Source organism: Amblyomma maculatum, chromosome 7 (assembly GCF_055883805.1).
Source record: "Amblyomma maculatum isolate TAMU_Amacu chromosome 7, ASM5588380v1, whole genome shotgun sequence".
NCBI lineage: Eukaryota > Metazoa > Arthropoda > Arachnida > Ixodida > Ixodidae > Amblyomma > Amblyomma maculatum.
This window is the reverse complement of record NC_139350.1, coordinates 72,421,167-72,438,453: the sequence shown is the minus strand read 5'-3', so window position 1 is coordinate 72,438,453 and position 17,287 is coordinate 72,421,167. Positions and strand designations below refer to the sequence as shown.

General features: G+C 43.9%; 1 protein-coding gene across 1 annotated transcript in view; it reads right to left on the bottom strand.

Moving 5' to 3' along the window:
- LOC146183618 (cytochrome P450 4C1-like) overlaps positions 1 to 17,287 on the bottom strand; it is a 102,458-nt gene that overhangs the window by 39,374 nt on the left and 45,797 nt on the right. Inside the window, exons 2-4 of the mRNA XM_084608728.1 lie at positions 11,459 to 11,568; positions 8,673 to 8,761; positions 6,803 to 6,996 (exon numbers count right to left, since the gene is read on the bottom strand). Of these exons, the coding sequence (XP_084464854.1) occupies positions 6,803 to 6,996; positions 8,673 to 8,761; positions 11,459 to 11,568 (393 nt within the window). The remainder of the gene's footprint in view (positions 1 to 6,802; positions 6,997 to 8,672; positions 8,762 to 11,458; positions 11,569 to 17,287) is intronic.

The window sequence follows — 17,287 nt, the reverse complement described above, 5'->3', positions numbered from 1 at the left end:
AAATATTCTTTTTATTCCCATAGTTTATAAGAAGTATTGATCCTTAATTTTGGCGCCTGCTACTGATTCAAGCAAATTTAAACGTATTCCTGCAAAAAGAAACTAAACAAGATTTTTGCGGCCATTACTTTTTATTTTTGCACGGCAACGGCATAAATGTTGATTTTTTTTTTCTCTTTAAATGAAGAACAGTCACTTCCCTTTAAAACCCGGTTTGTGAGGACGTTCAACCTGAAACGTATTCTTAAAATGCAAACATTATTTTAGTCACACCTGTGCTGTAATCTTGTAGAGTTTAGTTTATTTCGTTTATGGGGTTTAAGTTCGAAAGCGACTCAGGCTATGAGAGACGCCCTACTTAAGAGCTCCTGATATTTCGATCAGCTGGGCTTATTTAACGTGCACTGACGGCCACTGCGCCACTCAAGCAGGGTGTTGGCTTATAGAGTAGGTAGCATTTTGTTTCGGAAGCTTTGGTGCAATGGTGCCGAACGTTTTCGCGAACAACAGCCAATGTTTCGGTCGAAAACATTGGCTTTTCTTGTTTCCTTTCAAGTTCGAACGGTTGCTCCCTGTATCCCTTGTTTGAGCTTAGATGTAAAATGATGTCAAGAATACGTGGAGGTTCGGTGATGGTGGAAATACGCCTTCTGGTTTTTATTTTTCTGTTGGGATCATTTCGATGCCCTGGCCTACTTTTAACATTCGAAGATACAACGTGGTATTGAATTACCTGGCTCCACCAAACAGGGAAAGAAAACGAAATAATTTCAGTGATAATTTGTTGGTGCTTTTAGCAATTTTTTTTAATAAAGTGTCGTTATTTCCTGAACACCTAAAACGTTTACTAGCCGAAATTACTTGCCAAAACCTGGAATGCTCCGTACAGTCTAAGAAAGCAACCTGTTAGACGACAGTCAAGACTTTATTCAGTTATATACCCGAAAGTTCCAAACACCACCAAAGTTATCTGATAAGAGCCGTTCATTCCCATCTCCTATAATTATTTACGATCGAATAATAGATTATTTAAGCTTTCGCACTAGAACTTATTACCATTTTCGGTTTACCGCAGTGATTCTGTTTGAATGAAGTGGAAGTCTTGATGGTTCGTAGGGGAAATAGCACATTCTTAGAGACTGTTATACCAAAAAGGCACATTTGATATCATTGACAGCTGTTTGGTACACCTTATTACTATTTAATGCTTTCAGTTTTGTGTAACTACGAACAGTTACTTTCTGCAGGAGAATTTTTTGGGGAAATCTCACTTCTTGCTATAACCTTCATAGCACTAAAGAACCTTTCGGGCTAGCGCGGTTTCCACAACCGATGCACGCGTAAGAAATGCACCAATGTATCTCGGTATTCACTAAAACACACAGCCCGACCACGAGGATACACAAATATTATTATCGCAGCATTAATCAATGAACACTGTGCTCTGCACTCAGAAGACATGGATTTGCAATCCTCTGAAGGCGAAACGCTAACCTAACAGTATCACGTTGCCCTATTTTTCACTCATTATTTTTGGCCAAACGGAACAACACACATTATGACCGCCACTTTTTCCTAGACTGCCGCTCTTTAATATTCTAATGTGCAGCGGAATGCGTCCAGTAATTGAAAAAGAAGCTTCCATCTTTCTGAAGCCAAACTGCTTAATTATTGCCTACGCATGCTTGATGAATCATGGAGTGACAAGAGGCCAACACGAGTGCGATGATTGTAAGTTTTCCTAATAAGTTACAGACAGCGCAGTTGCGTTGCCTGTTCTTTGGCTACTGCCTAGTCTCGTGTTTAATGTGCTGTGACAAATACAAGCTATTTTCTTTCCTAACACACCACGACTATAAACATTTACCTAAATTTAATGATACAACTAAGGGGAGAAATTTTTTGGCAACAAAAAAAAAAATAAAGAAAAGAAACAGTATAGTGCGCAGGAGCGCGAAATGAGGTCCAAAGGCTCTTTTTAACGTGACAGCGTTGAAGGGCCCCGTTGACAGAAAAATCCGGCGTATGCGGCCGGTGGCCTTCAGCCGGTGTTTGCGTTCAGCGAACAATCACCACCAATCAGGAAAGTCCAACAGTAAAAATATTGGGCTTAGCAATTCATGAGTCAGGAACTGGAACTACGTGGCTGTATGGCGCTAAAAAACAGGCGTTACAGACACTGGGTTCAATTAGACGCATTGCTCCAAAAATGGGCGGCGCTCGCTCAGATGTTGCGAGACAGTTGGTGAGGGCAGTTGTGCAACCGCGCCTTGTTTATCAAGCCCAATTTCAGCATTTGACAAGGGCACAATGGGATCGACTTGAGGCTATAAATCGAGAGGCAATGAGGGTCATCACCTGCCTCCCTCGCATTACACCAGTCGTGGCGCTCCAAGAAAACGCACAACTAAACACAATAGATGAACTGGTGCAGCAACGACGTGATGCACTCAAGCTTAAGGCCACACTCTCTCACGCAACGTGCGCTCTGAAGGCTTATGCTTCGAAACATTCAATACTACCACCGCCACTGCCAGTTCTTCCTCCTTGGCGTTTTGTACAGCTGAGCGATAACAAGCCAACTGATTTACGCCGACCAAGAACACAGGAAACGGCGTCGTCACTTCGCGACCGAATTATGGAACAAGACGCCCACTTGCCACATGGTTCCATTATAATTTACGTCGACGCAAGCATCAAAGCCTGTGAAGTGATAACAGCAGTTTACTGTCCTAGCAAATCTTCATTGAACAAGACGTCAACATTTCAATTACCGGAACCTCCATCTTCTTTTTGTGCGGAACTGCTTGCAGTGCAAGAGGCGCTTCGCTCTGTGACCGCCATTCCCATGCTTCCCACGGCCCGTATTATCATACGTACAGATGCCCTCCAGGTGACAAAGCTACTTAGACGAGTTAGTAGTAGCCCGGAAATCTGCCAGAACATACACAGTCTAGCGGCTCGCATACCACAGCCAATTCGTAATGAATGGACCCCGCGTGACCTTTTAAGTGATCAAAGCCAAGTAGATTCTGCGACCCGCCTTTCAAACTCAACATCAAAATCGCCAAACCTCATAAAATTGGACAATGCCACCCTGCTTTTAACAAGAAAAGAGCACCTCCGGCGCCGTACACGTGCTCTTATACCTCCGTGTACGGTAAGCCTCCCCCGCGGTCTAACCCGTGCAGAGGAGGTGGCGCTTCGGAGGATTCGAGTTGGGGTGGCCCTAACACCAGCAGTGATCCGAAAGTGGCCACAATTTCGGTATTTATATCCACACCCTGGGTGCCCCATCTGCAAGTCAAGAAATATAGAAGCTGACATCCATCACCTACTGTGGGATTGTCCAGCGTTGAAGCCAACGCGGATCCGGCACCTGGTGGCAGCTGGCCTCTCCCCCCATAATCCGCAGTCATATGCTGTTTGGACACTGGGACCGCATCATCGTTCACTCCTCGATTTCATTGCATCAGCCAACCTCTTTTCATTTATTTGACCACACCCTTCATCCATCATAACATTCCATTTATGCCCTGAGGCAATAAACTTCGTAAAAAAAAAAAAAAAAAATCACCACCATGGCGCTGGAAGCTGATATGGCTGACCACTAAGTAGACGTAGGGTTTTCTGACATTGTTTGCCAGGAGCGGCCAACTCGGGCCTCTCGTTTCATATAGAAGGGTGATATGAGGATCAATAGGCCAGGACTCTTGATTTCACGTTACTCCCAGGCCACGCAGGCACGCTCATACGGCTTGGTTAGAGCAGGGCTTTATATATAGGTAGGTAGCCTACGCTATCGTGTCACACCCTTAAAGGCAGAGCTTAAGTGTCCTCACTAATATTTGTTAGGCAGCTTTCACCTGAAAAAAACCAGTGGTTAGGACGCACGGCTACTGTGTCGAAGGTTTGTGATCGAATGCCGGCCGCGGCGGCCGCTTTTCGATAGATGCGAAAAGTAAGGGGCACATGCGCTGTGTTATGTCCGAGCACATTAAATAACCCCGGGTGGTTGAATTTCCAGAGCGGTCCACTACGGCGTCTCTGATAGCTGAGTTTAACCTCCATGAATCAAAACAAACCAAGACTGAAGAAAATTAGGTAACACTCGGTTCCAAAAGCTTGAGGTTTATTTTAGCATGGGTGAACTGCATATGTCAGCTTTCAAAACAGTGTACGAAATTATGAGTGAAACCAAGACAGCGATAACAGAACCTGTCCTCTTACACCTTGAAGGCAGCTAATAAAACTACACTGATTGCAATTTTGGTTTTTATTAGCACTAGGGGTTTGATTCCGCATAGGTCGGGCAAGTCAACATAAAAAACTTTGATGGCTTTTGATACTTACTTAAGGAAGAAAAGAATAAATGTAGTCCCCTTCAGATATCCTTGGCGCCCATGCATCATGACTAAATGGGCGCAAACGAAACGTAGACATAGGAAAGGAAACAACAGGACAGGCGTTGTTTAACAACTTTTGTGAAACGGCGCCTGTCCTATTGTCTCCTTTTCTGCGTCTAGGTTCCGTTTGCGGCCACTTATTCATCATGAACAGCCTTCAACTAGCCCAACTTTACATTCTGCTGAGCGCCCATGCATCTTTCGAATTTTCTCCCGGAACGGCTTACAAACTTCTATTTCCAAAACTACGAGAGATATGTCTGTGTGGTCTGTGCATATGCGGCTTACACAGCAGCGAAGATAACTTATATCAGAGAGCTTGGCGTTACGTGGATAGTTAACAGAGATATCAAAGCAATATTGTGGTTTTTGTTTTAGGGGCAATATGAAATTGCAAAATTGAAGACTGTAAACAACAAAGGTAAGCTTATTTTTAAATTTTCCTAATCTACAATGCGAGTCGAAATATCGGAAACCAAGAAAGGCATTCGAAAGCTAGTCGGATTGGCTTTCCCGCACTGCATAAAGTGCACTGAAATCATTAGGCGTAGTATTGTCGCCAAAACCGTGTTACGTAGTGCTACATTATGAAATGCACAAATAGAGCCTCTATATAATGGTTAATATATGCTATAAACTCCATTTTATGTATGTGCGATGCCAGGAAGCCTTCTCAGCGAGCTTTCAGCGAACAATTTTGACATCTGATAATGCGAACCATGCGATCGATGCAAAATATTAAAAGAAGTGCTCACCTTAACTGAATACGCCCTATGATCTCTCAATATAATATTGCGCCTTAAAACAAGAAATACAAAGTTGAGCAGTAAATTTTAATACCTGTCTAGCATAACCACCAATCTTTATCCCATACAGGGCCATCCAGTTCCAGCTATAACGTGGTCACAGCTTTCAAAGCAACATTGCGTAGGACGGAGGCGCATATCGAAGCAAAGTGATACAACCCCAGGTGGACACGGAGGTAGTCATGCGCATGGCCTACCACTAAGCTTTACAGCATTGCCTGGTCGGACGCAAATGGCTCTTTAAATGCAGTGACCGTTTCATATCTCGGAGTAGACGACCCTGTACGCATGTGCGCCGTGCTATCAAGCCCATACGTACACATCGCGCTGATCTTTATGTCGTAGATTTTAAAATTTACCTTTGTAAACTGCAAAATAAATCCTTCTGAATGATTGTTAACACACTTTGCCTACAAACAGAGAACAGCACAGGACTAATAAATTATGGCGGACACTTAAGCTGCGCCTTTAAGGGTATAACGAGATAGCATAAGCTACGAGTTCACATATAAAGCCCCGCTCTAACCAAGCCATGCCTGCGTAGCCCAGGGGTAACGTAAATGCAACAGTCTTGGCAGGCTGATTTCGATATCAACCTCTCAATGATATCAACCTCTCAATCGATATCAGCGTAACGTAAGGCAACCCTAGATACAGCCAGTTATTGAGCGGCCATGTCGGCTGCCAGCATGGAGGAACGAAACAACTTAGGAGAGGCGCTCGCCATTCCCAATGCATTTTAGCAAGTGTGGCGGAAGTGACGTCAAAATTTAGGGTTAGTCAAGTCGGGCCATTAGCAACGGCGACCCTGTTGCTATGAAAACTCGGGCCACTAGCAACAGCGTTGCTAAGGGCTCTAGGTACAGTCGTGAGCAAAAGTGGTATGCAACACTCAGCCGGTGGCGGAGTTCGCGAAAACTGCAAGCCAACAGCATCTAGCAACAGCTATCTGTGATCGGAACAATATTGACAGTGCCCTATTTTATCCATATGCATGTGTCACTGTCGCTGTCTCTTGCGCTGTCGCTAGGCGGCCTTTTTACGCAGTTTTCCCGAGCTCTGTCACTGGCTGAGTGTTGTATGCCACTTTTGCTCACGACAGTACGTGAGCGTCGTGGAGAAAGAGAATGCGGAGGGTAAAGGAGGAGGAGACGTTGCAGCGTCCGGTCGCGACGCGGCCGCGCCGGCTTCAAAAAAAAAATGACGTCAGGGCCTCTGTTAAGTTCTTTCCTTCCTCCATGGCTGTCAGCTACTGCCTGCCAGCGTCATGCTCGTGATTTTTCGCCCACAACGGCAACGCCGGTGGACGGCCGCCGTCGCCATATTTTTGTCAGTTATCAGCGTAACATTTTGGTCCTGCATGCGTTACACACACGGCGGCACACAGCCGCCAAGGAAGAGGTAACGTTTTCATCTCGACGCTACAGAATAGCTGTATGTGGAATAGCGAAGAGTTCAGCATCAAAACAGTATTTACAACATTTATCCGCGCAGGTCATCCCATTCTTTAAAAACTACCCGTACAGGCTACGCTGTATTGGACGCGTTCTTCTTTCAGCTAAAATAAATGTAATTGCCTTGAAAGCTTACCTGCGATAACGTCCATGCCACAGCGTTTCGTGATTTCTTGAATGGGAGCGAGTTCTCGTTTGGTGTTGACCTCTTCTAGGCGCTCGTTCAGGCTGTCCGCATGTTCATTGAAAATGGCCATGAACTTCTCCATCGTCTTGGAGTGGAAGGCAGGCATCTGCAGTTTGCGCTTGTAGCGCCACACGTTGTCCGCGCTGTTCACAGAGAACCAAATAGGTAAGTTAATTGATCCCCTTGCCTCATATCACAAGCAATATGCTGGAATATGCCCAAAGTCAATGCTGAACAGCAAAAAAGGGTGAACACTGGTGCACAAGGACAAAAAGTGTTTTAGGTGCAGTTACCAACTACATGAAAATAAAGTTAAACCCCGAAAGCATCACGTTAAACTGTAAATCTCGTGGCTCATATCTCGGACAACGCACTTCCCCACTGCCTTTGCTAGTTTGATGGATCGCATGAGCAATACGGGGCGCGGTATTACACGTGAGACGCCTGTACAACTCTGGTAACTTCATCGCCAATATAAACATTACATCTGGGTTTGTTTTGTAATATCAAGAAAGACTTAAAGCCAAAGGGCAAATAGAAGGAGGGAATGCAGTGAAACTCAAGATTAGCGATGTAGAATCCGAAGACATTTGAGAAGGCAGCAGTGCAAAATTGCGATCAAGGTTATTGGTACATTTCATTTAATTTTTTTTTTTTTGTTGTACTCTTTTTTTTTTTTCAATTAAACAGTCAGTTTATTTTACCTGAATTTTATCACAGTGACACTCCGGGGCTCCGCCGTGGCGGCGGAATGTTAAAATGCCCGACTAGTGTACCGGATTATCCAGGTTAGATGCTGCTGCTGTTGCTGCAGCGGCTGCGTTTTGATGGAGGCGAAACGGAGCGGTGCCCGTGTAGTGTGCTATGTCAGTGCATGTTAAAGACCCCCAGGTGGCCGACATTACTCTACTGGCCTCCACTACGGCACCTCTTTCTCTTCTCCGTTTCACTTCAACCTCGACCCCTTCATTTACAGCGCGGCTCAGGTCTCCACAGAAAGTGCGACAGATATTGCGCATTGTCTCATTATTTATTTTGTATGCCGGCATATTCGATGGAATACACAATCCGCGCTTTCGTGAAAGTTTTCACTTTTCACTGGACGTAAAAGAGATTTTCGCTAGCTCGCTGTTCCTTTGGAGCAACAGCCCTGCAAGAGATTTTAGACAACTATGAAAAGCCGTCCTATAAACATAGCTGTGTGAGGAATAATCTGGCATGAGTCGTTTCATCGAACATATGAACAGATACCGCAGCAAAAAATGCAGAAGACGGTAAGTAGAGGTTCGCGTGACGACTAGAATTTTTATTGCGCTGGAATTTGGCAACTCATCGCGGGACCAAACATTACTGCTATGATTCTTCCCTTTCGACGACCTTTATTTAAATATTAGAGGTAACATTTTGCTTATAAGAAAGCCTCTTATTTGCGCTTAAAATTAATTCCTATTCTTTCTTAATTTCTTTGACGTCTGATCCGAAAGAAAATTTCTTATTCCACTTTTTTTCCTATGGCGCAAAACATCTTAAGCGCACCTGTAATTCGGTTCCAGCCAAGCTTTACTAATGTAGCGTACTCGCGTATTTATGTCCGTTTCTGGGGTTAATTCAGCTCTAAACAAAATAACCCTACAAGAAGACGTTCGCTCCTTACACGAGCACCTACTTTAGTTTTAGAACTCTTTTAAAAAGAAGACGCCGAATGATATTGAAGGCTGAAACATGTCTTCAATATAAAGCGCAAGTTGCATGAAGGTAAAACACAGTGTTCCATTCAAAGTTTATTGTAGCTCTGTCAATTATGAAAGAATCTACTCACATGTAAAGCATATTTCTGGGCCCCAGCCATGGCACTGTGAAGGAGTAGAACAAAGGCTTCCGAAGGTTGTTTGTGCTTGAAAGAAGAACCTGCAAAAAGGTATGAACGAATAACACCTGGAAGGGGGGGAGGGAGCTCTTAAGCCTGGAGTTTAAGAGTAGAGAGTGAGAGAGTTGCAAGGTCGCCTTCGCATCGAGCACTTACTAGTTTCACTATCATTCAGCTTGAGTCATTGAACTCTCGTTAAGTATCAATGGCGTGTCCATTTCGCATCTCGAAGAGGCTGGCGCGATCCTTACTTTCACCAAAGATAAACAAATTTTCTTTTTTATTTAATTCCCATACTTTGGTTACATGAACCTGCTTGAAAAGTCTGGTATAAGTTCGAACAGTTTTCAGCAGTTCATGAATTTAATTGCTTCAATGGGATTGTTCGCTCGTGTTCAACGAAGGCGATTACAGCACGTGACCTGTCCACTTACAATAGTTTAATTCGTACCTGAGGCATTAATGAGAGAAATTTCAGTTTGTTTATCGCTTTCATTCTCTGTTGCATTCACTGTAGCGTTTATCATTTGCCATTTCATAATTGTCCGCCTTCTCATATGCATCATCGTTTAAAAGGATGAGACAGCACAAAGTTAGTGAAAAAACTAAAAACAAGATAACTCCACCAAAGCATACCATTGGCTTGCCAATGTATACGTGCGAACATATTAGGCTTTGTACCATCCCTTCGTTTCTTCGAGTGTACAGAAGCTATCCTCTGCGGAGAACTTCTCGGCGGGTGCTGTAGCTTGAAGGGATCATACTGTTCCAAAGAAATTCAGCCGCGTTCATTTTGCAACTGAAGTGTACTTTTATACATAATCGACAAAACGAGCAGCAAAATATTTTGTTCGTTACACTGCTCTTATGTTTCTGTCTCAAGAAGCAGAAGGTATATATGGATCAATAGATAGGTGAGATATGCAGCCGGTTAGAGACATTTTTTTCCTAGGCTTCTTGAGTCATGAGCATATTAAACATAAAAATAAATATTTCCCCTATACTTCGACCATACACCTGACAAAAAATGGTTTCTAGGTCCTAATATTTAAAACACAATTGACGCTGAGCGAAATTCATTCCGTGCTTTCAACAAAATATTTATAGCGTTCGGAGTTACAAACACCACCAGTTTTCTTTCTTGAGGCATGCATCAGCTATTCAGGTATGCAAACGTTGTTTTGAAGAGGAATGACTTCCGAAGCGAAGGCTACCCAGGAAAGGGAAGGAGATAGCCTTGTCTCCATGCCGTGTGAAGTAGGTAGGTTGTTCGTGGTAGGGCTGCGGAGGTGTGATAGGGCGAATTCTGAAATGCGGTGCAGGGCTGTTTTCGTACTCAGAGTAAGCAAGCTAAAAAGCTCATTCCTGCCTAGCCTTCACTGCAGAACGACAGAAAGTTGTCATTGAAATACACTGCTTAGGTAGGGCTACCACCACGGAACCGAAGCAAAGACCCGTTTTCCTTTATTTCGTGCCTAGTCTCTGCCGTAGAGCTACGGTATGCTGTTGATTATTAAAATATTATTTCCCATAACACAGGGAAAGTCATTTTGGCCCCTTATAAGTCAATCTCCATGCATGGTAGAATGAGAGAAAGAAGGTGGCTACTCAGTATGATAGAGCACTGAACAAGGATTGAGGCGGAGGCTCAGTTCGCAAGCCGAGCCAACGTTTCGATACAGTGTTGTTTCGACAAGCGGAATTGTCTTCGTCTGGTTCCAGATGAAGACAAGTCCATTAGTCGAAACGTTGGCTCAGCTTGCGAACTGAGGCTCCCCATCAACCCTTGTTCAGTGCTCTTTCAAGCTCCATGCATGTATCACATGTATACAAATGGTGAAATGCACTCAGATCGGGCTCTGGAAACTCAATATTACTTTGAAGTTCGTTTGACGGCTGATCGTGTAGACAAGAGGGTTCACCATTGATACCAAAAACTCAATGAAACCATAGCATATGTGGCATGTGTCTGTGTATCAGTCTTAACGACGTAAGAGAAAAGTTGCATTAGAACTTGAAATTGCTTCAGGAAATACTGACGCATCTGACTGATCAAAAAGGTTGACTAGCTGAATAGCTTTTCAGTCAGTCTGAACAATCCGGGTCGAACTGTGCACGCGGATTTATAAAAACGCGCAGAATACCGGGCAGGTCAAATAATAACAAAAATATGTCGAATAGTTCTTTCTAGAGCTATATTATTCTGCACGCAGAGATGTGATACATAGGCGTTCCATTGTCCCTTTACCGGTATTTTTAAGGAATAACAGCGCGGAGACGAAGGACAAGAAGACAACAGTTGTGCTGTTATTCCTTAAACATGTACCAACTAGCTCAACTCTCCGTTTTATTGCCGCTATTTGAAGATAGTGTATTATCCCACCATTTTTCGTCGCGCACTCTGAGCAAAATGCCCTCCAAGTCCACAGTGACGCGAAACGAAATTAATTTACCAGCTTTGTCGCGTATGGCTCAATACATTTCAATCGTTTATGCCTTCGTGGAACCTTTAATGGTTACAGTTTGCGGGATACGAAGTGTCGATGTATGCGTTAGGAACCGTGGCTCTACACTGTTATCCTTGTTCCATGAATTAGCCAGCTATGCGTTGTAGCTTCGCAGAGGGATTCAGATCGTTACGCTTTGGTGAGCAGACATTTCGATTGAATGACCTAATATTTGTACCCATTCATTACAAGTGAGTAAGAAAAAATGGTGTGTATACTGAGTGTACTTACCTCTGCGTCTTCGGGCGTTTGTATGATGACGAACGGAGACACACCGAGGTATGACTTGAACGTTCGATTCTTGTACATTTCACATAATGCCCGCAGTAGATAGGAGAACTCTGCAAATATAAACAAGAAATTGTACAGTGCGTGGCTGCTTTAACTAGCGCCAGTAACTGTCAGCAACACTTTTCTAAATGAAGTGTAGTTAATGTCAGGCCTAATAAATGATAAGAAGTTTTAAACAGTTCTTTAATACCCGCCGCTATATCCTTAATCTTTAAGCAAATGAAGCATAAGGTTTTTAAGGCAACATAAATTTCCCTGAAAACAGACAGTGGTTGCAATGAACATATCTCAAACACTCGGCACACAGCTGTATTTCTAGCAATATTTTATAATGAACCTAAACACACAGCAACAATAAACTGCAAGTAAGCGTCTTTTTGTAACTGCTTGGGCATATTGGGATATTTTATTTATGGAGTTGCTTGAGCTATGGTACACATACGTTTACATGTTTCTCAACCTTGGGAGTTCTACATTCTGGCGGCAATTTGGAGAAATCCAAAAACTGGAAAGCAAGCTAAATTGCTTAATAAACAAGTCAGTACAACAACATTTTGTCACGAGCGTGTTTAATAATATACATGCCTCGGGCATAAAAGCTGTTCGCATTATTAAGGCGCTTGAAACTTGCCCCGAGTAGCTGCATGAAGCAATACTTTCCACTGCAAAGGGTAAATTCCTTTACTCCAGAGGTATTTTCTGTTTTTGCTCAGTAATGTGCACCGTTTGTTGAGATGAGTAAATGTGCATATCCGAAAGGTGATGTGCCTGCTTGCTGGAGCTTTGAGGAAGAAAGCTGGAAATTAAATTTATGTTGAAACAGCGCTCTAGTTTCATGGTTCCTCTATTCTGCGCCGAAGGTTTTATCATTGGAAATACCTTCGCCACCAAAAAACAGGACAGCTTTAGTGTCGTTGCGCTGGCGTCAAGATGAGGCAACCTCAGTTTTCTTGGTCCCTGCTTCTTCAAGATATAATGCGGCAAAAGGCATTGGAAACTGCTTAAAGTTTCCGGATTCTCAATAGTTAAATATAAACACGTTTTTTCCCCTCCACGCTACCCCTACTTTGAAGACAAGTTCCTACCTAAAAGAAAATTATCTACTACAACACTAGACGCTTTTGCAAAATAAATCATAATTCCCTTCTATGGACAGCAAGTGGGGTATGTGCGATTCGTGAGCTGCAACAGTGCGAAGCTTAGAATTTTTTTGCTTGGCCAAAAAAAAAAAAAAAAACTGAAAAAAAAAAAACAGATGCTAATTCTATGCACAGAAGCAAAGCAAAAATAAGAATGGTCGCAAAGCGGAAAGTGTGCTTTAGTACACTAGCAGCAAATATGGCGTCTTAGTCACCCATGCACGCGGAAAACGCTCCGCCTTGATAATTCACGCTTACAGAAAGCCGTTGCACAAACTCCTTCATTGTGCGGAACGCAGCCACGAGGCTTCTGCTTTCCTCTTTTCCATGTCTATATTTTAATTCGCATTCAAGAAACATTTCTGCAATCTGGTCACCAGACAATCGCGAGGGAGGAGCGCGTGCAGGTTTTTCGTCGGCTTTTTGCCCTTCTGAGCATTTAACTGCTACAGACAATGCCCCCTCCCCCCTCCTTCCTTAAAGCACCATTTTCAGCCCCTCTTCTTAGTAAGCTACACACGACTAGCGTAGGTGTCGTGACGTTTTCTACCACCTTGCCTCGTTGCTGCTTCGCAAGCGGTTGTCTAAGAGGAAAAAACTTCCGCGAAACAATGGAACACCAGGAAAACAGCACTCGAGGGCGACGATATAGTGTACGTACTGCTACTACATTTTGTCGGCACCCAGTACAACAAATCAAACATTTCAGTTGTGTTGACCTTCGAGACGACATCATGTGTTGCCAACCCAAACGGTGTTACTCCATGTTGATCTTTGTAGCCGTGCATCGCGCAGCGAAGTCAGATACTTACGCTCAGTGGTCAGAAGACTGTAGTTATGGCTTTCGAGTACTGCTGAAGCGTCCATTAAAGAGGAAGATAACGAACTGCGAAGAAAAACCACGACGAATGCCGTCTGACCTCCGTTTTTTGCATTCGCCGGAGAGGAGCTAAATTTTGAGGCAGTGTCTAACAGCCCCGCGACGTTCGCCAGTGGTTATAGCACTCCACTGCTGATTCCAAGGACGCGGGATCATATCCCGGCCGGTGCAGATGTTCTTGGATGTAGGCCACAAGTGAAGCGAACATGTACTGAGCTATGTCAGTGCACGTTAAAGAAGCCTGGTAGAAGGAATTTACTGAGTTTTCCACTACTGCGTCTCTCATAGTTTTAGTCACGTAGGGGTTTTCAAATCTATACACCCATATGTGGAGTACCTTACCACCGCAGCAGTCACACTTCTACTCCATGTGTTACACGAACTCACCCTCAAATACAAAATATTCTGCACAGATTTTCTAGCGCCGTTTGCGCTTCTCTGCCCCTTATATATATATATATATATATATATATATATATATATATATATATATATATATATATATATATATATATATATATATATATATATATATATATATATATATTCAACTATTCCCAAATAATCTACCGCCGAAATAAATAAAGAAAACTTCACGCCGGCACTGCGCTCTTGTTGTAATTTGAGAAGTTGAGCACTAAAACTTCAGGCACTGCATCGATGTATTGATTGAAAGGAAAATTATATTGAATTTTCTGCTCTTAACTAGCTTAGTTGGTACAGGCGACAGCGGCTCCCCAAAAAGCTTCTGGCACAAGAACTGCCCGGAATATCCGGTGCGGTGTTTGAATTCAGTGCTATGGCCTTGTAATTTCGGCGATCGTTACCTCCTTGAAACTTCTAGTGAGTGTATCAAGCAGCCAGAGAGCCCAACTCCAAAGCCACGTCTGGAATCTTCCGTTGCGCCATCACTGCTGTAGGCAAGAAGCATAGACTAATGGGGAAGGGTTTCTGCTTTCACAAAGATTGCGAATATCGCTGCTTATTGCGCAAAAGGCGTCTGTTGTCCTATACTAGCCGTTTCGGACTGATAGCGGCAGTCACGTGCTGCAAGTTAGCCTGTTATGTTTTCACCATACATTGACTATTGCGTGTTTCATTCGATTCTCGTAGCGTCTGGCGTATCCGATTGAATTTCAGCGCCGGTACTCCGTTTCACATGTCATTTGAAGGAGTGCGAAAGGTAAGGGCCGCCTGGGACAATCAGGATGACGCGCACGTGATTGCATTCATACCGCATGATTGCACGAGGGTCGACAAATTCGTAGGAGCACAGTCATGCAGGGAAAACGTGACTGTATTCCATAAATCATTCTTTGATTGAACCCTATGTTCATCTTTCTTGTCGACGAGCTTTAAATACAGCTTGTTAAACAGAGAATAACTGCACGCATAACATGCAGAAAACAAAAAGCATAGAGTTGCTAGCACACGCTACTTGCATGCAGCGTGGATGTTCGCTCGACAGAGTAGGAATGCCAGCACATGCTTCTTAATCCATCTAATAGAGCGTGCAGAAAACAAGCCAGTGTACAAAAGCGCGACAGCAGAGACCCCTCCAAGTGATGCAGCAACCCCCTCACCCGGAAAATTTCTCTATGCTAACAAGTTGGTTTCGACGCAGATTGCAGCATTGCCAGAGCCAGAAGTTCGTACAAAATTTAGGCCTGTACGACACTGAGAGAAAGAAAAAAAGGTATATTACATAGGGGGACAAATGCGAGTTAATTCTGTATTCATGACAGAGGACATGGATATCGATTGGGCATATAATTGAAGGGAACATGAGCAATTAGCTAATGTAACGGATTCAGAGACGGCAAGAGTAGCAAGGGACATAGGGGATTAATGTGGCTGGAAGAAATTTGAATATTTGCGGGATAGGTTGGTCGCAGTGAGATCTGGAGGGGGTTAATTAGAGGAGTGCTCATGACTGCTCGTGAGGCCAATTGCTCTGCATCAGACGCCTGCGAAGGCGTAAGTTATGCAAGGTGGCCAATCTTTCTTTTTATTCTTCATATAGCCTTTGCTCTGTATTGCATGACCTACAGTGGACGTAGGGCTCCTGAAGTGATTAGAAGTGTCGTGCGTTTCAAGGCCGAGAAGAATTTTAGCTCCTTAGGTTGTAATATATATAGTGTTTTGTTCTGCGTGCCGCGAACAGCCATCGTTCATTTTATAAAAAAAAAGATACGGAATGACGAAGTTGTCCTGGTCAGTGCATCTGCTCATGCAAGAGGATCAACCCAGATATTGCATTTCACACCGAGTTCTGCTCGCTTTTTTCTTCTGCTTTGTAGGAGGTTCCTTCCGTCTGTTTTGGCTGGAGTGCTAGCCAGACTGCGTCAGTTTTAAAGAGGACAGAGTTAAGGCCCCCGTTGAACCAAAAATTCGGCATTGGCTTTGTGGGTGAAAAGTCCGGACTTCTTTTGGTAAGTTTGGTAGTAGTTCGCAGGTGACAGGGCCAGACATGCATTAACTGGGAATAGTGCGACGGCACGAGACCACATAACATGGTTGAGGGGACAGAAGCTGCCGACTCTGGTAGTGCCTGCGTTATATAGGACACAACGATTGATATCGAGCCCGGGGCATCTGGATCAGAGTCAGACATACAACTTATAGGTCACGCACGCACGTGGCTTCGTTAAAGCTGGCTCTAGATCTGCGTCGGGTGGCCTTTCACATAATGCGGTAGCTGGATAATAGAGGCATACATGAAGGGAATATTGACTGAGCGAATAGCAGAGTGTGTACATACGCGAAATATGACCTTCAAGGGAAGCCGCACACGGGAGCCATTACAGTGTCGAATTCCTTGAATCTCAGAGAGCTCTAGTGTCAACAAGTGCTCTTGTACTAGGATTTGCAGGTTACTGCAATTTTCTATCAATGCGATTTTATTCACAACATCAGAGGGCATCCTTCGATGCGCAAAAAGTTCCGAGAACGCTACAGAATCTGCAGTGGAGAAATCCGAAAGCCTGAGCGTTGCTGCTGCACACGGTATACATCGCGAACCCCTTGTCGAACACAACCAGCGTACCGTTGCCCGAATCAAAGTTCATCGGCGTTCTATAATTGGTTTACTCGCGGAATCTCGCTCATACATCTCGCAGACAAATCTCGCCGATGCGAGAGTTTCACCATGAGCATAAAAAGGCTTTCGCCCTAATAATTGGTTCCCAGGACGGAAAAGGCGCAGTATCTGTCACACTTGTTTCTGTAGACCCCTGAAGTCGTTTCGGAGTACCATCGAGTCCACACACCGGCGACCTGGTTTTCTCGTAATGGGGCTAGTAAAGCTCTCGCTTCAAAAACATCGTAGTGATTGCAAGTATATTCCGGCAAATATATATCATTATACAATTCGTAACCTTCCCTATGAGTAAAGGATACTATAATGTCCGCCTTTTAGGAGGACGGTAGCCAGTTTTTGGTCAGGAGGCAGAGTGCATACAGCAGAGCGAATGTGCCAAAGTGGCTTCAGTCATGGGCATCCAAATGTCTCCGTCATCGCTATATCTTGTTTTAACGCATTGTTCTACTTTTTTTTTGGGGGGGGGGGGGAGGGGGGGGGGGCAGGAAGTAAAAATGATTGCAATTTCGGCAAATTTCGAGGAGAGAGAACTGTCTAGTGGCGCAATTTAAGTTTCGGAAACACCACTGCAGCTCCAAAATAGACGCTACTTTGATCTCAGTATTCAAGTACGTATATCCGTCTAAGTGACCAAGAAATCTCCAAAGCTA